At 50.0% G+C, this 22,449-nt stretch overlaps 2 protein-coding genes across 3 annotated transcripts in view; one reads left to right on the top strand and one right to left on the bottom strand.

Annotated features, from left to right (window-relative positions):
• The window catches only part of ECE2 (endothelin converting enzyme 2), a 45,178-nt gene that overhangs the window by 21,656 nt on the left and 1,073 nt on the right, over positions 1–22,449 (bottom strand). Inside the window, exons 2-3 of one of the 2 annotated variants that reach the window (XM_050780213.1) lie at positions 15,098–15,381; positions 14,116–14,581 (exon numbers count right to left, since the gene is read on the bottom strand). In XM_050780213.1, coding sequence (XP_050636170.1) covers positions 14,294–14,581; positions 15,098–15,381 — 572 coding nt within the window. In that variant the 3' untranslated portion in view covers positions 14,116–14,293. Of the gene's footprint in view, positions 1–14,115; positions 14,582–15,097; positions 15,382–22,449 lie in introns of those variants that run through there. The other variant, XM_050780214.1, reaches the window with a different exon arrangement.
• Positions 11,280–13,666, top strand: CAMK2N2 (calcium/calmodulin dependent protein kinase II inhibitor 2). Its single transcript, XM_050780223.1, has 2 exons — positions 11,280–11,762; positions 12,653–13,666. The coding sequence occupies exons 1-2, from the start codon at positions 11,594–11,596 to the stop codon at positions 12,721–12,723; spliced, it is 240 nt and encodes a 79-aa protein (XP_050636180.1). The 5' UTR covers positions 11,280–11,593; the 3' UTR covers positions 12,724–13,666.

The following is a 22,449-nucleotide window of genomic DNA, read 5'->3' as shown; positions in this document are numbered from 1 at the left end:
TGTCAGTGTAGATAAAGATGGAAGATGTGAACACTCATACATTGCTGGTAGCTTAGAAGTTGATACAACCTTTTGGGCAATATGAACCAAAAGGCATAAAAGTGTACACACTCTTTGACCCAGAAAATGTACTTCTAGGAAATTGTTCCAGGAAATAATCATTATCCACGGGATATTTATATCAATTAGCTTTTGTTGTGTAACAAATCATCTCAAACTGGATTAAAATAACAAATATTGATTATTTCTCATGTTCTGTGATGCTTTGGGATTGGCCAGCTCAGCAGGAGCTGGATGGTTTAGCACGGTCTAGTATGGCTTCATTTCCATTTTGGGGCTTCAGCTGGGATGTCTGAACAGTGTCTCTGTGTATTATCTTCTCTTCCAGTAGACTTGCCCAGGCTTCTTCATATGGTGGCCTTAGGATTCTCAGCAACAAAGAAGGGGCAAGCCCCAGTACATAAACACTTTCTTTTTGAGACAGAGTTTCTCTCTTGTTGTCCAGGCTGGGGTGCAATGGTGCGATCTTGGCTCACTGCAACCTCCACGTCCTGGGTTCAAGCGATTCTCCTGCCTCAGCCTCCCGAGTAGCTGGGATTACAGGCATGTGCTACCATGCCTAATTTTGTATTTTTAGTAGAGACAGTTTGTCCGTGTTGGCCAGGCTGGCCTCGAACTCCTGACCTCAGGTGATCCGCCCGCCTTGGCCTCCTAAAGTGCTGGGATTACAGGCGTGAGCCAACGTGCCTGGTCATAAACACTTTTTTCAAGCTTCTGCTTGCAACACATTTACCAACGTCCACACTGGGCAAAGCAAGTCACATGATCAAGCCCATTCAGGGTTGGAGAAATAGATGCTACTTCTTGATTGGAGGAGGTACAAAATAATGTGGCCATTTTTCCCTCCAACATTTGTTCATCACAGCACTATTTATAATAACAAACAAAAAAATTAGGAGGGAATTCAATGTTCATGAGTAGAGGGCTTGTTGAATCAAACATCCATACAGTGAGATGCTATGCAATGTTTACAAATAATAGACAAGAAGAGTTTATGCTGTAGGAAAATGTTCCCCACATACAGTTAAGTGGAGGAGAAAAAGGGTTACAATATCTCATTTTTGTTAAGCAGAAGGTATAAAAGCATAGGTTAAAAAAAAAAAATTGGAATTGCCAGGCACAGTGGCTCATGCCTGTAATACCAGCACTTTGGGAGGCCAAGGCAGGAGGATTGCTTGAGCTCAGGAGCTTGAGACCTGGGCAACATAGTGAGACTTCATCTCTATTAAAAATTTTTTAAAAGTTAGCCGGACATGGTGGCATACACCTGTAGTCCCAGCTACTCAGGGGGCTGGGGAGAGAGGATCGCTTTAGCCTGGAAAATTGAGGGTGCAGTGAGCTTTGATTGTGCCACTGCACTCCAGAAAGGATGACAGAGTGAGACCCTATCTCAAACAAACAAGGCCGGTTGCAGTGGCTCATGCCTGTAATCCCAGCACTTTAGGAAGCCAAGGCGGGCGGATCACGAGGTCAGGAGCTCGAGACCAGCCTGGCCAACATAGTGAAACCCCATCTCTACTAAAACTACAAAAAATAGGCTGGGCGCGGTGGCTCATGCCTGTAATCCCAGCATTTTGGGAGGCCGAGGTGGGCGGATCATGAGGTCAGGAGATTGAGACCATCCTAGCTAACACAGTGAAACCCCATCTCTACTAAAAATACAAAAACAAAATTAGCCAGGCATGGTGGCGGGCGCTTCTAGTCCCAGCTACTTAGGAGGCTGAGGCAGGAGAATGGCATGAACCCGGGAGGCGGAGCTTGCAGTGAGCCAAGATCGTGCCACTGCACTCCTGCACTCCAGCCTGGGCGACAGAGCTAGACTCTGTCACAAAAACAAAAACAAAAACAAAACAAAAACAAAAACAAAAAATACAAAAAATTAGCTGGGTGTGGTGGCGGGCACCTGTAATCCTAGCTACTCAGGAGGCTGAGGCAGGAGAATGGTGTGAACCCGGAAAGCAGAGGTTGCAGTGAGCCGAGATCACACCACTGCACTCCAGCCTGCATGACAGAGCGGAAACAAAACAAAACAAAACAAAACAAAAACAAGAAAAACAAACAAAAAACAAACCAACCAAACAAAAAAAGCAAACAAGATTAAGAATACATACAACAAAATGTTAATAATAAATATATCTAGTGATGGCATTATTTTTCTTTATGTTTTTCTGTATAATAATAACATTTCTATAGTCCAACATTTACCTAAACAATTTATATATATGTTCACTTATTTAATCCTTGCGATAGCCTATAAGATGGATTCTACCAATATCATTGTCTATATTTTAGAGATAAGGAACCTAAGACACGGAGAAACTTAATAACTTGTCCAAAGTTACAAGCAGGTAGAGGGCAGAGCCTTGATTTGAATCTAAACTTCGTGTTCTTTTTTTTTTTTTTTTTTTTTTTTTGTTGAGACGGAGTCTCGCTCTGTCGCCCGGGCTGGAGTGCAGTGGCCGGATCTCAGCTCCTGCAAGCTCCGCCTCCCGGGTTTACGCCATTCTCCTGCCTCAGCCTCCCGTGTAGCTGGGACTACAGGCGCCCGCCACCTCGCCCGGCTAATTTTTTGTATTTTTAGTAGAGACGGGGTTTCACCATGTTAGCCAGGATGGTCTCGATCTCCTGACCTCGTGATCCGCCCGTCTCGGCCTCCCAAAGTGCTAGGATTACAGGCTTGAGCCACCGCGCCCAGCCTAAACTTCGTGTTCTTAACTGCTACACTATTTTCCCTTTTTTTTTTTTTTTTTTTTTGAGACTTGTCGCCTAGGCTGGAGTGCAACGGCACAATCTTGACTCATTGAAACCTCTGCCTCCTCTGGGCTCAAGTGATTCTTCTGCCTCAGCCTCCAGAGTAGCTGAGATTACAAGTGCCTGCCGCCACACCTGGCTAATCTTTGTATTTTTAGTAGAGATGGGTTTCACTATGTTGGCCAGGCTGGTCTTGAACTCCTGACCTCAGGTGATCCACCAGCCTCTACCTCCCAAAGTGCTAGGATTATAGATGTGAGCCACTGCACCTGGCCCACTATTTTCCTTTCAAAGGCAGCTAATTTGTCTGGGGCTAGAGTATAATGTTTGATAAATGTGCTATATCACTGGTTTTAAGGCTTTAAAAATATATATTAAGGCTGGGCTCAGTGGCTCATGCCTGTAATCCCAGCACTTTGGGAGGCCAAGACTAGAGGTTTGCTTGAGCCCAGGAGTTTAGGACCAGCCTGGGCAACATGGTGAAACCACGTCTCTACTAAAAATACACAAAGATTAGCCAGGTGTGGTGGAGGATTCCCTAAACCATAGAACTTGAGGCTGCAGTAAACCAAGATCATGCTACTACACTCCAACTTGGGTGATGGAACTGAGACTCTGTCTCAAAAATAGTAATATTAATAAAGAAAATAAAATAATAAAATTTAAAATATATTTAAACCTTTTATTGCAAATGTAATATACTCTAGAATTACATTGAATAAAATATGAAATTCATTCTGTTGGGATCCTGGTACCATCCTCAGAGATAACTATCATTTGCAGTTAGGTATGTATCTTTCCTAATCAGTCTTTCTTTCTTTCTTTCTTTCTTTCTTTCTTTCTTTCTTTCTTTCTTTCTTTCTTTCTTTCTTTCTCTCTTTTTTTTTTTTGAACAGGTTCTCACTCTGTCACCTATGCTAGAGTGCAGTGGCGCAATCTCAGCTCACTGCAACCTCTACCTCCTGGGCTTAAGCAATCCAAGTATATGTGCTCACCACCATGCCTAGCTAATTTTTGTATTTTTAATAAAGATGGGGTTTTGCCATGTTGCCCAGGCTGGTCTCAAACTCCTTAGCCCAAGCAATCCGCCTGCCTCAGCCTCCCAAAGTGCTGGGATTAAAGGTGTGAGCTACTGCGCCTGCCCAGATCTTTCTTTTATGTGCATTTATGTTCCTACCTATACTATATGTATATATGTGAATGTAGGTGTGTATACATATGTGAGTGTGTGTACTTTTCCCACATATGTAAAATTCTACTCTAAACTTGTTTTTTGGTAACATTTTGGCAGGTCTTGAGGATTTTACCATGCCTGTTCACATAGATCTTTCTCATTCTTTTTTTGGTAATTGATATAGTTTGGCAGTGTCCTGAATCTTATACCTTATCTTGAATTCCCATGTGTCGTGGGAGGGACCTGGCTGGAAGTGATTGAATCATGGGGGCAGGTCTTTCCTGTGCTGTTCTCGTGATAATGGGTGGGTCTCATGAGATTTGATGGCTCTATAAGGTAAAGTTTTCCTGCACAAGCTCTCTCACTTTGCCTGCCGCCATTCATGTAAAACATAACTTGCTTCTCCTTGCCCTCTGTCATGATCGTGAGGCCTCCCAAGCCATGTGGAACTGTAAGTCCATTAAACTATTTTTCCTGTATAAATTACCCAGTCTCAGGTATGTATTTATCAGCAGTGTGAAAACAGACTGATACAGTAATTTATCAGTTTCTTTTAAATAGAATGAGTCCTAGAAATACCCTCATGGTGTGGGCTTCCATCAGGTGGATAGGGTAGGACCAAAGGGCCCAGAAAGAATCTAAGGAAGGAGAAACATGATCATAAGAAATGATAGTAAAAATACTACTCCACCAAAAAAATATACTTTTTTTTTGAGACAGAGTCTCACTCTGTCATCCAGACTGGAGTGCAGTGACACAGTCTCGGCTCACGGCAAGCTCCGCCTCCCGAGTTCACACCATTCTCCTGCCTCAGCCTCCTGAGTAGCTGGGACTACAGGCGTGTGCCACCATGCCTGGCTAATTTTTTGTATTTTTAGTAGAGATGGGGTTTCACCATGTTAGCCAGGATGGTCTTGATCTCCTGACCTCGTGATCCGCCCACCTCAGCCTCCCAAAGTGCTGGGATTACAGGTGTGAGCCACCACACCTGGCCTATATTTTTTGAGATGGAGTCTTGTTCTGCCACCCAGGCTGCAGTACAGTGGCTGATCTTGGCTCACTGCTACCTCTGCCTCCCGGGTTCAAGTAATTCTCCTGCCTCAGCCTCCCCAGTAGCTGGGATTACAGGCACCCACCACCATGCCCAGCTAATTTGTGTACTTTTAGTAGAGACGGGGTTTCGCCATGTTGGCCAGGCTGGTCTCCAACTCCTGTCCTCAGGTGATCCACCCACTTTGGCCTCCCAGAGTGCTGGGATTACAGGTGTGAGCCACCACACCCGGTTTACCCCAAAATATTTCTAACAGCTTGTATTTGTTTCTTAGGGCTGCTGTAACAAAGTACCACAAACTGGGGGCTTAAAACAACAGAAACTTATTCTCTCACAGTGCTAGAGGCCAGAAGTCCAAAATCAAGGTGTTGGTAGGGTCAAGCTCCTTTGGAAGACTCTAGGGAAGAATTCTTCCTTGCCTTTTCCATCTGCTGGTGGCTCCCAACAATTCTTGGTGTTCCTTACCTTGTAGTTCCCTTACTCCTCACTCCTATCTCTGTGTCTTTCGTGTGGCCTTTTCCCCTGTGGGTCTGTCCTCTTCTTATAAACATATAAGTGATTGGATTTAGGGCATACCATAATCCAGTATAACCTCATCTTAATTTATTTTTTATTTTTATTTTTTTCTTTCTATATAAGACAGGGTCTCCCTATGTTGCCCAGGCTGGTCTCCAACTTCTGAGTTCATGGGATCTTCCTGCCTTGGCCTTCCAAAGTGCTAGGATTACAGGCATGAGCCACCATACCCGGCCTATATTTTATTTTATTTTATTTTATTTTTTGAGACAGGATCTCACTCTGTCACAGAGGTAGAGTGCAGTGGCACAATCTGGGTTCACTGCAACCTTTGCCTCCCAGGTTCAAGCAATTCTCCCACCTTAGCCTTCCTAGTAGCTGGCACTACAGGCGCAAACTTCCATACCCGGCTATGTATTTATTTATTTATTTATTTATTTATTTATTTTGAGAGGGAGTCTGGCTCTGTCGCCCAGGCTGGAGTGCAGTGGCCGGATCTCAGCTCACTGCAAGCTCCGCCTCCCGGGTTTACGCCATTCTCCTGCCTCAGCCTCCCGAGTAGCTGGGACTACAGGCGCCCGCCACCTCGCCCGGCTAGTTTTTTTTTGTATTTTTTAGTAGAGATGGGGTTTCACCGTGTTAGCCAGGATGGTCTTGATCTCCTGACCTCGTGATCCGCCCGTCTCGGCCTCCCAAAGTGCTGGGATTACAGGCTTGAGCCACCGCGCCCGGCCTATGTATTTATTTATTTATTGAGGCTGAGTTTTGCTCTTGTCGCCTAGACTGGAGTGCAATGGCGCGATCTTGGCTCACTGCAACCTCTACTTCCTGGATTCAAACGATTCTCCTGCCTCAGCCTCCAGAGTAGCTGGAATTATAGGCATCCGCCACCAAGCCCAGCGAATTTTTTGTTATTTTTAGTAGAGACGGGGTTTCTCCATCTTGGCCAGGCTGGTCTTGAACTCCTGACCTCAGATGATCCACCTGCCTGGGCCTCCCAAAGTGCTGGGATTACAGGCGTGAGCCACCAAGCCTGGCCTTGTTTTTTTTTTTTTTTTTTTTTTGTAGAGATGGGGCTTTACCATGTTGCCCAGGCTGGCCTCAAACTCCTGAGCTCAAGCAATCTGCCCATCTCATCCTCCCAAATCGCTGGGATTATAGGCATGAGCCACCTAGCCTGACTGTACCTTATCTTAACTAGTTGTATCTGCAAAAGCCCTATTTCCAAATAAGGTCACACTTTATTTATTTATTTATCTATTTATTTATTTATTTATTTTTTAGACAGGGTCTTGCTCTGTCACCCAGGCTAGAGTTCCGTGTGGTGCAATCATAGCTCACTGTAAACTAGCTCCTATGCTCAAGTTATCCTCCTACCTCAGCCTCTCAAGTAGCTGGGACTACAGGCATGCCACCACCATGCCTAACTAATTTTTTTTTTTTTTTAAGTAGAGATGGCATCTCACTATATTGCCCAGGCTGATTTTGAACTCCTAGGCTCAAGTCATCCCCTGGCCTTGGCCTCCCAAAGTGCTGGGATTACAGGCATGAGCCACTGCACCTGGCCCTGGGTCACACTCTGAGGTTACAGGTGAACATCGAATTGTTGTGGGAGCCCCTATTCAATCCACTACAGGGGTCTACAGTTTCCACTTGACTAAAAGTGTCATTAATACTCAATTGTCAAAAGGCATGTTATTCTGTTTGGAGCACGTGGAGCAAGTATACTAGGTTTGAGGGACTTCTAATTGAGAGACTCAACGCACTGTCGCACAACTTCATACAAGCTTTATTTCATTTTAGTGTGAAAATGTATTTTTCTCTCATGGGAAGGATGCAGAATATCAGGATTTTATTTTATTTTATTTTATTTTATTTTTTTTGAGACGGAGTCTTGCTCTGTCGCCCAGACTGGAGTGCAGTGGCCGGATCTCAGCTCACTGCAAGCTCCGCGTCCCGGGTTTACGCCATTCTCCTGCCTCAGCCTCCCAAGTAGCTGGGACTACAGGCGCCCACCACCTCGCCCGGCTAGTTTTTTGTATTTTTTAGTGGAGACGGGGTTTCACCATGTTAGCCAGGATGGTCTTGATCTCCTGACCTCGTGATCCGCCCGTCTCGGCCTCCCAAAGTGCTGGGATTACAGGCTTGAGCCACCGCGCCCGGCCCAGAATATCAGGATTTTAAAGAGAGAAGCAGAACTTAAAGAAATCCCCACATTTTTACAACATAGCTGAAGCTTATATATTGTAATAGTACACAGGTTTGTACTTAGGACTTTTGCTTTAACCATGATCCAGCAGGGACGGGAATATAATTATTTAAGAAGGCTGTAACCAAGTGAATTCTGGATTAAACTGTCATTTTTCCAATCTCCCTCACTGTGCAGAGAGAAAAGAGAATTGTTTCAATACTTCACACAATGCTCTTATCTCATCCTTGGCAAGAACCCTCATGCCTCTTCTTTGGCCCTTTAGGTGAGGGGCAGCTCACTACCTCCTGAGACAACCCACTTTACCCCAGGACAGTTTCATTTACAAAACTGTCCTTTTCTTTCTTTTTTAAGTCAGGGTCTTGTTCTGTCACCCAGGCTGGGGTGCAGTGGCACCATTATGGCTCACTGCAGCCTCAAACTCCTGTGCTCAAGTAATCCTTCTACCACAGCCTTGCAAGTAGCTAGGACCACAGGTGTGTACCACCATGCCTGGCTTGCTTATTTACTTAGAGATGGGGCCTAGTTATGTTGTCCAGCCTGATCTCCAACTCCTGGCTTCAAGCGATCCTTCTGCCTCAGTCTTCTGAGTTGCAGAATTCATAGGTGTGAGCCATGGTGCCCAGCAAAACTTTCCTTAATAAGTAGGTTTTATCACCCCCATGCTTCAGACTAGAATATGGGGCTTAGAGAGATATCATATCATGCAGACACATGGTGAAAACACTAGAAGGATATATATATAAAAGATGTTATAAGGCCAGGTGCAGTGGCTCATGCCTATAATCCCAGCACTTTGGGAGGCCGAGGCGGGTGGATCACGAGGTCAGGAGTTTGAGACCAGCCTGGCCAACATAGTGAAACTGTCTCTACTAAAAATACAAAGATTGGCAGGGCACAGTAGCTCACACCTGTAATCCCAACACTTTGGGAGACCAAGGTAGGTGGATCACGAGGTCAAGAGATCGAGACCATCCTGGCCAACATGGTGAAACTGTCTCTACTAAAAATACAAAAATTAGCTGGGCGTGGTGACACCACCTGTAATCCCAGCTACCCAGGAGGTCGAGGCAGGAGAATCGCTTGAACCCGGGAGGTGGAGGTTGCAGTGAGCCGAGATCGTGCCACTGTACTCCAGCCTGGTGACATAGTGAGACTCCATCTCAAAAAAAAAAAAAAATAGCTGGGCATGGTGGCGTGTGCCTGTAGTCCCAGCTACTCGGGAGGCTGAGGCAGGAGAATCGCTTGAACCTGGGAGGTAGAGGTTATGGTGAGCCGAGATCATGCCATTGCACTCCAGCCTGCGCAATGGAGCAAGACTCCATCTAAAAAATAAATAAATAATAATAAAAAAAAGATGTTATGTGATTTTCTTAATTTTCCCCCCAATTTTTTTCTTCCTTTCTCTCTCTGTCTCTTTTTCTCTCTTTCTCTCTTTCTTTCTTTTATTGAGATGGAGTCTCGCTCTGTCACCCAGGCTGGCGTGCAATGGCCCAATCTCCACTAACTGCCACCTTTGCTACCCTAGGTCAAGCGATTCTTGTGCCTCAGCCTCCCAAGTAGCTGGGACTATAGGTGTGTGCCACACCTGGCTTTTTTTTTTTAATTTTTTATTTTTAGTAGAGAAGGAGTTTGCCATGTTGGTCAGGCTGGTCTCTAATTCCTGACCTCAGGTGATCCACCCACCTCAGCCTCCCAAAGTGCTGGGATTACAGGCGTGAGCCACTGCACCTGGCCTCCTAAATGTTTTAAGTACAAACGAATTAATTTTTTAAAACCATGATTATGGGTCCTTCAGTTCAAGGTCACTGAGAAAGTGGGAGTCAGGATTGGAACCCATTACTGGACAACTTCCAGTGGATGTGGAATTTTCTGGATTCTCTTTCAGTGACCCCAATCTTCCACCTTTATTGTCCTTCCAGTTTCAGGGCTCCTCTCACTCCAGGCTGGGCCTCCACCTCCGCTGTGGCCCTCATCCCAGAGACTAGGACAGAGCAGAGGAGGGCTTCATAGTGATGGGCCCCCAGGCCTGGGGCCTTAAGTGAGGCTGGCATCAAGGCATCCTGTGGCATACGCCTCCCCATCCAGTTCCCTGGGCAGCCACCATTGCCTTTGTCCCTCTGTCCCTGGTATTAACACCTGGCAAGGAAGTGTTGGAAGGAGACCCACTACAAGGCAGCCTCACCAGCTGTGTGATTTGGTTATTTGGCCATATTAAGGAAGGAAAGCGCGTCGGCCTGGAGTGTGGAATGAACGTACAGAGTGATTATTACCCTTATCAGCGCTGCCGTCACTGTCGCCGCATGTGAGACACCCCCTCTTCCCCAAGGCCAGTGATTGCGCCAGAGCTCCTGCGCGCTGGCAAGCAGGTGACGCCGCGGGTGACGGCCAGCCAGGGCGGGGGTTGTGGGGGCGGGAGGCAAGGGGAGAAGAGGGCATGTTCGCGTCGGTGAGGCGAGAACTCACCCGTGATCCCAAGCAACGAGGGCGGGGGGCACCCTCCATCTCTACCGCACTCCCTCAGGGCACACACTGGCGCGCTCCGCGTCCTCAGGTGCTCCAAGCTTCCCCGCGTCACCAGCAGCCAGGGCGCCCCCCGCGACGCCGCCATTCATTCCTCCTACACTGCGAGCGCACCACTCCAGAGCCGGGGGAGCCGCAGGGCGCGGCGGGCTCTTCGAGTCCGCATTTCGGCGCCAGCCACTGGGCTAGGGCTGGGGATGTCTGCCCTGGTGCGCGCTGCGTCGGCCCAGTTACTATAGACCCCTCCCAGGAGAGACTGAAATACCCAGATTCAGGAGACAGAGATACTGTGGCACATAGATACAGGAGCCAAGAATGAAGATAGATAGAGAAAGGTAAAGACACTTAAGGGACAGGCATAGACAAAGGCCATAACACAGCGAAAGAGATATGGGGCACAGAGATCGAGATACAGACACTTAGAGATGGACTGACACATATAAAGGTGGAGAAAGAGACACAGACGGGCAGTCAGAGACGCACAGACCCTGAATATCTGCTTAAGACCAGCAGAGCAACTAGTATAAGAGCGCGCCAGCGGCGAGGGCACCATCCACTGGCCCGAGCTCTTCCCGCGCTGTGGGTTCGTGCCTTCCCCAGTCACCCTGTACCCGAGTCTCCTCCCCACGCGTTTCCCGCTCCCCGTTTTCCATTGCCAGCCCTGCGGCCGCCTTCCCGCCCCAACGCGCGTGGTCAGCTTTTGCCCCCCTGCTCCCAGTTCCCCTTGCACGCCTCTTCCAGCCTAGGGGTCAGACCCTCCCCCAAGCTCCTCCAGTACCAGGCTGGATCCCACCCCCCTCCGGTCCCGCCTCTCCCCGCGAGGTCCTGGCCGGGTTGGCTGGTACTATTCCCCAAGACCCACGTGCCGGTCATTCCCCGCCACAGTGCAGGAACCTCCCACTCCAGCTGCCTCGGCTCCCCGGGTAGCTGGGCGCGCTCCTGCCCCCGGCCCCGCCTCTTTCCCCTGGCCAGTGCCCGCCCCGCCTCTACCGCGCCCCGCCCGCCGTGCTCTGCCGCAGTCGGGCGCTCATCGTCATTCCGCTCTTGCCGCCGCCGCCGCCACCCCCGCCCCCCGCCCCCGCCCCCGCCCCCGCCCGGTCCCCGCCACCGCCGCCGCCGCCGCCTGCCCAGCGGCCCGGGAGGCGGAGGCGCGGGGGAGGAGGCCCCGCTTGGCTCCTCAGCCCCGGATGCTGCATGACTTCATCCTTCCGCCGGCTCCCCTGCTGAGCTAGGGCCGGTCCGGCAGCAAGCCCGCCGCCCGCGCCCCGCCGCAGTCCCACTCCCGCCCCGCGCCCACCCCGCGCCCGCCATGTCCGAGATCCTGCCCTACAGCGAAGACAAGATGGGCCGCTTCGGCGCAGACCCCGAGGGCTCCGACCTCTCCTTCAGCTGCCGCCTGCAGGACACCAACTCCTTCTTCGCGGGCAACCAGGCCAAGCGACCCCCCAAGCTGGGCCAGATCGGCCGAGCCAAGCGAGGTACGCGGCCCGGGCCCGGAGTCGCCGCCTGACCCAGAAACCCTCCACCGGGCGCCCCCCGGCTGCCGTTCCCCGCCGAGTGCCCGCAGCTCTTGCCGCAGACCAGCGCACCAGCCGCTCTCCGGCCCGGGCTGGAGGGGGGGTCCCCGCTGCAGTGTGTGTCCCCCTCTTCCCTTCTCCCGGGAACACGGTGCCCCGGATTCGATGCTCGCCACCTCTGGAAGCAGAGCCCTGGCACCCGGGCGAGGGGGAGGGGCCGGTCGGGGCATTTGGGGCTGCTTGGAAGTGGGAACACGGGGTAACGGGCTGATTCTTTGGGATCAAATACTGAGTCGGTGGACAATACGAAGAACCTTCGGGTCGAGAGGGGCGTCTAACAAGAGAGGGGAGGAGGCCGGGGGTCCGCTTGTCTTGGTTGTTTGCATGGGGAGGGGAGCTCTGTTGGTGCCAGGATCGGAAGAGGGGTTCCAGCGGCGAGAGGTCTCAGGTTGAGGAGAGGGCTGGACCAGCTGGATACTCGGTTTGAGCCCCATTTGAGGAGGGGGATCTGTTGAAGTGCAGGTTGAAGAGGGGGATTCCATGAGCAAGAGGTTTCTGATCAACTCAGAGGAAGGCTCAGGTGTCAGGAGGGCTCGCACTGGGAGGCAGAATAGCTAGAGCCTTTGGAAGAGGGGCGTTCCGCCATCGGGAGGGGAGGGGGTCTGTGGGACCGAGGCTTGGCGACAGGTTGGGTCTCCAGGAGAGTTCGGACGGGGAGGACGCAGCAGCGCAGGGTTCCGAGGGGCGTCGCTGGGCCACGGGCAGTAGCTGCGCGGGACGCTAGGACGCGGGGCTTATTCTCGCCGCCGCCCCCCGAGGCCGCGCGGCTGACGCGCTTTCTCCCTGCGCAGTGGTGATCGAGGATGACCGGATAGACGACGTGCTGAAGGGGATGGGGGAGAAGCCGCCGTCCGGAGTGTAGACGTGCCGGCTCGGGCGGCGGGCTCCGGGCCCAGCCTCGCAGCGGCCAGGAGCGCGGGCCGGCGATGCGGCTGCCGGCGCCCCCCGCCCCGGCCCAGGCGCCCGCGGGCGGGGGCTGCAGGGCCGTGCGGCCGCCGCCGCCAGGCACTCCGGAGCTGTCCGCTTCAGCACCACGGCGGCCGCGGTAGCGGCGGCGCGGACCCGCCCGGAACCCGCCGCCGCGCTCATGCACTTTAAAACCTCGGGCCGCAGCCCCACCCCGCACACCGGAACGGACACGGAGACCCGCGGCCCCCAGCCCCCTGCCCGCCCCCTCCCGCACGGCTCCCCTGCCCCGCCCCCCTCCGGCCAGTCTGGTCTGCAGACCGGGCGGCCGCCGGTGTCGGACCGCAAGCGGCCAGGGATGTTTGGCTGCGTACTTGCATGAGCTTTCTACCCACCTGAGCCCAGTCCTCCGGGCCGTTCCTCACCCCCACCCCTGTCTGGCGTGACCCCAGCCTCAGCCTCTTTCTAAGGGACTTCCTCAGCACATTTGTATTTTTATATCCGACTCTTTGTTTACTGGCTCTGCTCATGGTTCCTGCCCTCCCCTCAGTCTCGGCCACGCTCTTCTGCGCCTGGCAGATAAGATGGGTGTTGAGGCTGGGGTGAGACAAGCCCCCCAACACGGTTACCAACCACATGGCCAGTCTGCCCAGGCCTGACCCAAGAAGGCTCTCTGGCAGACCCCTTCTCCCCAAGGTATCATCACCTTCCAAGGGCCCAGATCCGATTTTACCTTGGACCCCTGCGTCTTGCCCCTGGGAACCCAACTGGGGACTGCTCTGCACCTCTGGATGACATCTGTGGCCCTGGAGATGTTCTCAACCCAGAGGTGCCCTTTGTAAATGCTCCTCCATCCTCACTGTACCAGGAGTGTGTGAATAAACACAGACCTCCCTGTGTGTGTGTGGCGCTGCTTAGGTCTCAGGAGCCAGGCCAAAATGGGAGGAGGGGCAGGTACTTGGGAATCTCAGGTGCATGTTGCTGGTGAGGGATGGTTGTCAAGTAAGACAGGCAGGCCAGCCTGGCCTGGGAACATCATTATGATGTGGCCTCCTTGGGTACAGATACAACCCAGGTGGGACTGGTCACCAGTGTTCGGGATGGAGCTGGGGTGAGAAACATAAAGCAATCTAGGTTCAAAATCTGCAGTCTCCTGTGGAAAAATCAAGGCTAGATGAGGATCAGTAACAGGCCCCAGGGACAAAGGTCTCCAGGCTGGCTGGTGTGCAGAGGGGTTATGCTGAGCTTTGCCCCAGGGGATGCATCACTGCTGGCTTGGTGTGGTGGCAGAGGACGTTGGGGAACCCAGAAGAGAACTGAGGAACCCAAGAAAGAAGCAAGAAATCTGGGATCTAGTTGGAGATGGGCTGTATTGGTTCATGTGGGTTCGCTCCCACCCTCTATCTTAGGCATGAGGCCCCTGGGATGTAAGCACCTTGGACCCAACCCCAAGTCCTGAGTCAGGAATTCCAACTACCTGAGGAGCCCAGGGCAGAATGGCAGGAAGGGTGGACCATGCTCTGGCCTCAGAGCTGAATGGCACTAAGGAAGTCCTCATTATCTGAATCCTGAAGGAAGCAGGGTGAGGTGGGTGGTCTGGGGGGTGAGAGGATTTGGGCCCCCAGAGCCAGTTGGGCCACACTGAGCTCCCCGCCCTTGTGCATGAGGTAGAGATGGAAGTGGAAACCGCTGCCATAGGTAGCATGCCTCAGGGACCAGCCATAACAGGCTTGGGCATAGTGTCTGGTCCGAAAGTGGGGGGCAGCAGAAGTCATTGAGATGAACCGGCCTCCAGGGACCAGCACGCGGCTCACCTGCAAGGCAGACACAGAAGCCATTGGTGAGAAGTGGATCTTCAGGTTCTCAAAGGTCAGTACTGCTCCAGATGCCCTCCCAGTCAAACCTCAGGAACCACCCCTCATCTGTAGCTCAGGCAAAGAGTGAGCCACTTTCTCTGCCCCAGTCATTCCTTGGGATTAGGGCTATATTCTATTCAGGGAGGGGTATAGGAGTGATATCAGGTACAGGGGCACCACTTTCCTATAACTGCTCACCTTGGCAGTCTCTGTCACCCATCAGGAACCTGGCTACCGCATCCCTATGGCAACCTGGTAGCCACACATCAGCCTTTGTGAGCCTGGCTATTCCAGTCACCTCTATAATCTCGACCCCGCTTAACCCTTCCCTTCCTTCAGAGAGCCACACTCCTGAGGGCAACCCACTACTTGTTCCAAAACATGCTTCTGGCTTCTGATTTCTTCCAGTCCCATGAAACCTCAACCCCACAGCCCCACCTATTGATCTGCCTTCCTGTCTCGTTGCTCCCTCACCTCACTCAACACCTGGTCCACAGTATGGACACCTTCAGAGGACACGGTCCAGGGATCTTGTTCCCCAGATAGCAGGGCATCCAGCGTGCCCTTCTCGAGCACCACATCAAAAGAAGCACTGGGGAAGTCCAGCTTCCGCACATCCATGGTCTCCCAGCGCAGCTGCGGCACATGGACATAGCGAGCCTGCATGGCAGCCACCACGACTGACGAGTAGTCCACACTGGTCACATCAGGGAAGCCTCCAAGGAACAGCTCATAGCTCAGGGCACTGTTCCCACAACCTGGGGTGGGAGGGGATGGGTGGCAAAAGAGCTACGTTAGTTTTGGTTCTCACCTCCCCCTGAATATCTATCCACTCTTGGCCCCGTTTTCTCTCAGTCCAAACCCTCCAGTACTGAGAGGAGGTGGTAGAGTGCAGAAAAAGCACAAGCCTTGGAATCACACAGGCCTGGGTGCAAACCCTGGCTCTCTCACTCCTAGCTGTGTGGGCTGGAACAAGTTGTTTAAATACTAGAAACATGGATTTTTTTTTTTTTTTTTTTTTTTGAGATGTCGCCCAGGCTGGAGTACAGAGGCACAATCTCGGCTCACTGCAACCTCCACCTCCCGGGTTCAAGTGATTCTCCTGCCTCAGTCTTCCGAGGAGCTGGGATTACAGGTGTGTGCCACCACGCCTGGCTAAAACTTGGATATCCTATTCAGAAAAATGAAGATAATAATACCTAGGCCATATGAAGGATGTGATGCATTAAACTTAACAACTAAGAACTAGGGGCCGGGCGTGGTGGCTCATGCCTATAATCCCAGCACTTTGGGAGGCTGAGGAGGGCGGGTCATCTGAGGTCAGGAGTTCAAGACCAACATGGAGAAACCCCATCTCTACTAAAAATACAAAATTAGCCAGGCTTGGTGGCACATGCCTGTAATCCCAGCTACTCGGGAGGCTGAGGCAGGAGAATCGCTTGAACCCAGGAGGCGGAGGTTGCAGTGAGCCAAAATCATGCCATTGCACTCTAGCCTGGGTGACAAGAGCGAAACTCCGTCTCAAAAAAAAAAAAAGAAAGAAAAGAACTAAGAGCTGTAGAGTAGCTGAAGGAGCTCTAAAGTTAGGAGTTCAGAGATTAAGGTTCTGATATTCCTAGTCACACAGCCACAGCAAATCATTCAACTCTTTGAGCCTCAGTTTCCTCAAATTCAAAATGGGGATAATACTGGTATCATTAGGACCGCAACATCATTGGTAGCATAATAATGATATAAGTTAGCATTATCCTAATCCCCAGCCTCTTAGAAAACCTTAGAAGGTATCAACCCTGGGAAGGCTTCATGTTAGGGGTTATTCTACTTTGTTTTCCAAAACAGAATTAACAAGTGAAGGGGAAACTAGGTGGGGACACACAGTGGAGCCAATCACTTCCTTGCGATATTTTTTTGTTGTTTGTTTGCTTGGTTTGTTTTGTTTTTTGAGAGAGAGTTTCATTCTTGTTGCCCAGGCTGGAGCGCAGTGGCGCAATCTTGGCTCTCTGCATCCCGGGTTCAAGCAATTCTCCTGCCTCAACCTCCTGAGTCGCTGGGATTACAGGCACGCACCACCACGCCCAGCTAATTTTGTATTTTTAGTAGAGACAGTGTTTCACCACGTTGGTCAGGCTGGTCCTGACCTCAGGTGATCCACCTGCCTCGGCCTCCCAAAGTGCTGGAATTATAGGCACGAGCCACCACACCTGGCTGCAATTCTTAACATATGTATTGAGCACTACATATTAGGCTCTGCCAATGAATAAATGTCCCTGTCCTCAAGGAGCTCCTGCTCCAGTAGGAGGAACAAATGTGTAATCAGACAGTTGCTGCAAAACATGATGAGTGTTTCAATAGGGACAGGCTGTGAGAGCACACAGGAGGGTCTGGACCTCACCTCAGGTGAGTCAGCCAAGAGTTTCCAGGGAGGTGACAACCAAGCAAAGTCTTGAAAAACGGAGTCTTGACAACTTCCCAACACTCTGGTGGGAAGTGCCTGGAAAGCAGTCCCAAAGTGGGTAGGGTCAGGATGGAGAAGGGATAGAGGTGAGAGGAGTGGATGTGGATCTATAGTCCAAAGGGCATGACTTCCTTAGAAGATCCAGTGGCCTCTTCTAGGCCCTCCTATGGCCAGTCCCAGCTGGGAGCAGCCCCAGGCTGGGGATCTTCAGCTCTTGGGATTAGGTTTCCTTTAATCCCCACTTGCCTCCCTAAGAGGATCACAGGATCAGCAGTTGGGATAGCCCTAATCTATCAGGGTTTGGCACCCGGACAACGTACCCAGAAGCAGCTGGCTGCTCCCCAGCTGCCCCTTCTCATGTTCCTCTTCAAGCCCTGGGGCTCAAGGAAAACTATCTTGCCTAGGAGAAACCAACACGTGCTTCCCAAAGTTGAAGCCACAAAAAGCCCTGGTAGATACAGCACATGGGATGGGGGTAAGGGTGGCAGAACCTGACTTAGTTCCAGGCTGAAATCCCACTGGGTTTGCTGACCCACAATCCCTTCATTACCCCCACACCTGACCTCATATACCTGTAGAGCTCTGCCAAACTGTGGACAAATCCAGATTTCCTTCCTTTGTTCTCCTTAGCACAGGATGGCATCTTCCAAGAGAACTTTACCAAAGGTGAAGGGGGAACAAAAGCTGACCACTGGGGCAGTCATGCTTACAAGCAGTGACTTTTGATTCTGGTGACTCAGAGATTTGGGGCCAGCAAGTAAGAAGGGGCTTGGGAAAGCCACTGCCTTCCAAAGTGGAGCCTGAGGGAAGTAGAGCCTTGGAGAATTTATCCATATCCAAGAATACATCACATGAGGGCCCAGAGCTGTGTGGATCCTAACTCAACACCAAGAGACTGAAATATAAGCCAGAATGCCAATTTACTAACTTATAACAAGAAAAATAGCCATCATGGAGACTGGAGTTGAATCCTCTGGCCAGTCCCTTTTCTCTTTATAGGAAATCTAAATTGGAAGTCAAATTGATTCCAAATTAATTTTTTTTTTTTTTTTTTAAGACGGAGTCTCACTCTGTCGCCCAGGATGGAGTCCAGTGGCCCGATCTCAGCTCACTGCAAGCTCTGCCTCCCGGGTTCACGCTATTCTCCTGCCTCAGCCACCTGGGTAGCTGGGGCTACAGGTGCTTGGCTAATTTCTTTTGTATTTTTTGTAGTAGAGACGGGGTTTCACCGTGTTAGCCAGGAAGGTCTCCATCTCCTGACCTCGTGATCTGCCGGCCTCAGCCTCTCAAAGTGCTGAGATTACAGGCATGAGCCACCATGCCTGGCCGCTTCCAAATTAATTTTTGATTATGATCAAAAGATTCCAAAGGATCCCTTAAGCATAGGAGTTCAAGAGGCTGCAGTGGGCCAAGATCACACCACTGCACTCCAGCCTGGGGACAGAGCAATACCCTGTCTCTAAAAAAACAAGAAGATTCCTACAGAGCATGAAGTCAAGCAAGCACAGCAAATCAGAAAAGCACAATAACAGCCAAGTGGGGCCAGCCATTCATATATATTCATTTGCCATGAGGATATTTTAGCCATAGGGACCACACACACGAGTCCTCCCACAGGGTACTCTGTTCTCTGAACAGTCCTGGATAAACTGCTTCTCTGATTCCCATTTTCAATAAAAATAATAATAGCTAACAGTCATTGAACACCAGGTACTATGTTAAGCATTTATAAGAATTATTTCAGTTTACTTTCACAGTAGAGCCATATAAAGGATACTATTGGCTGGGCACGGTGGCTCATGCCTGTAATCCCACTACTTTGGGAGGCCAAGGTGGGCAGATCACTTGAGGTCAGAAGTTGCAGACCAGCCTGACCAACATGGTGAAACCCCATCTACTAAAAATACAAAAATTAGCCAGGCGTGATGGTGGGCACCTGTAATCCCAGCTACTCGAGAGGCTGAGGCAGGAGAATCGCTTGAACCCATGAGCAGAGGTTGCAGTAAGCCAAGATTGCACCACTGCACTCCAGTCTGGGCAACAGAACGAGACTCTGTCTAAAAAAAAAAAAAAAAGATACTATTATTACCATTCCCATTTTCTCCATGAGAAAATTGAGGAAAGTGGTAAGAAACTTTCTCAAGGTCACATAGTCAGTGGAAGAGCCAGAATTTGGACACAGGTCTCTATTGCTCCAGAGCCAGAGCTCTGAAACCACTGTGTTCAACTGCCTCCCAGTTTTCAAGAGGCCCACTCACCTTCAGTTGTGACATCCCATTGTTAGCTATGTCGATATAACCATAAGGCTATAATTCACAATGTAGTCATTTTACCAGTTTTAAGAGTTCTAGGTGCCTCCCTACACCCATCTGTGTGGTGTCACAAAGCACACTTACTTCACCACTTACTTGCTGTATGACAGTAGTGGACACTGTCAGTGTTCTGACTAGATGCTCTGGGAGTCTTTTTACGCATTTTAATTTTTATATCCCTAGGTTTTGGTGTGTGTTTGCTTCTAATGGTGTACATCTGTGACTCTTCAGCCTGAAACAACCTTCAGGGAAACTTCGCTTCTTTCCTTTCCCTGTTCCCTCTAGCTCTTACCAATTCTCCTGGGAGCACATTCCTAACAAGTAACTTGGACATGAATCCTCATCTCAGGATTTGCTTCTGGGGAACTCAATCTAAGACAGTGAGTGGCAGGGGTTGCCAAATGCAGCTTGCCACCTGTTTTTGTAAAGTTATATTGATACATGGCTATTCTCATTCACTTTTTTTTTTTTTTTTTTGAGATGGAGTTTCAATCTGTCACCCAGGCTGGAGTGCAGTGGCACAATCTCCGCTCACTGCAACCTCCGACTCCCTGGTTCAAGCAATTCTCTTGCCTCAGCCTCCGCAGTAGCTGGGAATAAGGGTGCCTGCCACCATATCCAGCTGATTTTTATATTTTTAGTAGAAACGGGGTTTCACCGTGGTGGGCAGACTGCTCTGGAACTCCTGACCCAGATGATCCGCCCGCCTCAGCCTCCCAAAGTGGTGGGATTACAGGCATGAGCCATCCCGCCCGGCCTTCATTCACTTTTGTATTATCTGTAGCTGCTTCTCCACTACAACAGCAGAACCGAGTCATTGTAAAAGAGACTGTGTAGCCTGCAAAGCCTAAATTATTGTTTGGCCATTTTCAAAAAAAGTTTACAGACCCCTAGCCTAGAGCAAGTCTCTTAATACTTTTGACTTGCCTTTAGGGATTGTCATAAGGATTAAGTAAGTCAGAAAGGGCCCAGCACGTTCTCTGGCTCTTATCAGGCATTCAACTTAAGTTTGTTGAGGTGGAATGTAATGTAGAGTATTCCCCAAGTTGTGGGTCCTGTTCTTACATCTTGGCCATTCTAGAAATTCCCCTTTTGGTTTTTAGACTTTTTGCCCTTCCTATCCAGAAAAGGACAGTTCCCAGTCAAGCAGATTTTTTTTTTTTTTTTTTTTTTTTTTGAGACGGAGTCTCGCTCTGTCACCCAGGCTGGAGTGCAGTGGCCGGATCTCAGCTCACTGCAAGCTCCGCCTCCCGGGTTCATGCCATTCTCCTGCCTCAGCCTCCCGAGTAGCTGGGACTACAGGTGCCCGCCACCTTGCCCGGCTAGTTTTTTGTATTTTCAGTAGAGATGGGGTTTCACCGTGTTAGCCAGGATGGTCTCAATCTCCTGACCTCGTGATCCACCCATCTCGGCCTCCCAAAGTGCTGGGATTACAGGCTTGAGCCACCGCGCCCGGCGCAGATTTTTTTTAAAGCATCAGTTTGGTGAAAAACCGATCAAGTAGATTTTAAGGCAGTGTTACTCTGCCAATCACCAGCATAAGAATCTGCTGTGAAGCTTGTTGAACATACAGATTCCTGAGACCCACATTAGACCATCCCTGGAATTAGAATCTCACAGTGCAATCTAGCTCTCCAGGCAATTTTGATACACACTAAAGCTTGAGAAAACATAGATCTACGGTAAATTGATAAATAAGTGCAATGGTTTAAAATCACAGATTCAAGAAAGTGTTTACTTGTGGGGAGAAGGGGTTTTAGGAGGACCACACAGAGAACCTTGAATATACTTTTCATTTTGCCAGGCATTGTTTTAGGTATACTTCATGCTCATTTAATCATCTTAAAGCTCAATTAATAAATATGCTTATGTTTTTAAGGTTGAGAAAATGGAAGCACAGAAATTCAAGTATTTTGTCCAGGATTACACAGCCAGTAAAAGCTGAGCCAAGATTCCAACATCATTCACTGCCTCTAGAGTCCAAGATGGTTTTTTGTTTGTTTTTTGTTTTGCTTTGTTTTGAGACAGGGTCTCATTCTGTCACCTAGGCTGAAGCCCAGTGGAGCCATCACAGTTCACTGCAGCCTGGATCTCCTGGCTCAAATGATCCTCCTGCCTCAGCCTCTTGAGTAGCTGGGACTATGGGCACAGGCCACCATACCCAGCTAATTTTTAATTTTTTTTTTTTTTTGAGTCAGGGTCTCACTCTGTTGCCCAGGCTGGAGTGGAGTGGTGCAATCTTGGCTCACCGCAACCTTCACCTCCTGGGCTCAAGCAATTCTCCTGCCTCAGCCTTCCAAGTACCTGGGATTAGAGGCACGTGCCACCACACCTGGCTGATTTTTGTATTTTTAGTAGAGACAGGGTTTCACCATGTTGGCCAGGCTGATCTTGAACTCCTGACCTCAAATGATCCACCCGCCTTGGTCTCCCAAAGTGTTGTGATTACAAGCATAAGCCACCACTCTGACCTAAATTTTTTGTAGAGATGGGATCTCACTGTGTTGCCCAGGCTGGTCTTGAGCTCCTGCACTCAAGTGATCCTTCCACCTTGGCCTCCCAAAGTGCTGGGATTACGAGCGTGAACCATGAGCCCAGCCCACAGTCCAGGTTCTTTTTGTTTTATTTTGTTTTGTTTTTGAGATGGAGTTTTGCTCTTCTTGCCCAGGCTGGAGTGCAATGGCACGATCTTGGTTCACCACAACCTCCACCTCCCGGGTTCAAGTGATTCTCTTGCCTTAGCCTCCCAAGTAGCTGGGATTACAGGCATGTGCCACCACACCCGACTAATCTGTTGTATTTTTAGTAGAGATGGCATTTCTCTATGTTGGTCAGACTGATCTCGAACTCCCGACCTCAGGTGATCCGCCCGCCTTGGCCTCCCAAAGTGTTGGGATTACTGGCGTGAGCCACCGCGCCCAGTCTAGTTCTTAACCACTAAATTATACTTTTTTTCTATCCCTAGTAATGTTCTATTTCTCAAACTGAGTGGAATAGACACACACATTAGATTTGTTATTTATACCTTATATATGTACTATATTACATATATCTTTTAT

The sequence above is a fragment of the Macaca thibetana genome, chromosome 2, assembly GCF_024542745.1.
Source record: "Macaca thibetana thibetana isolate TM-01 chromosome 2, ASM2454274v1, whole genome shotgun sequence".
Lineage (NCBI taxonomy): Eukaryota > Metazoa > Chordata > Mammalia > Primates > Cercopithecidae > Macaca > Macaca thibetana.
The sequence above is the reverse complement of the archived record's forward strand: the minus strand, read 5'-3'. Positions and strand labels throughout refer to the sequence as shown.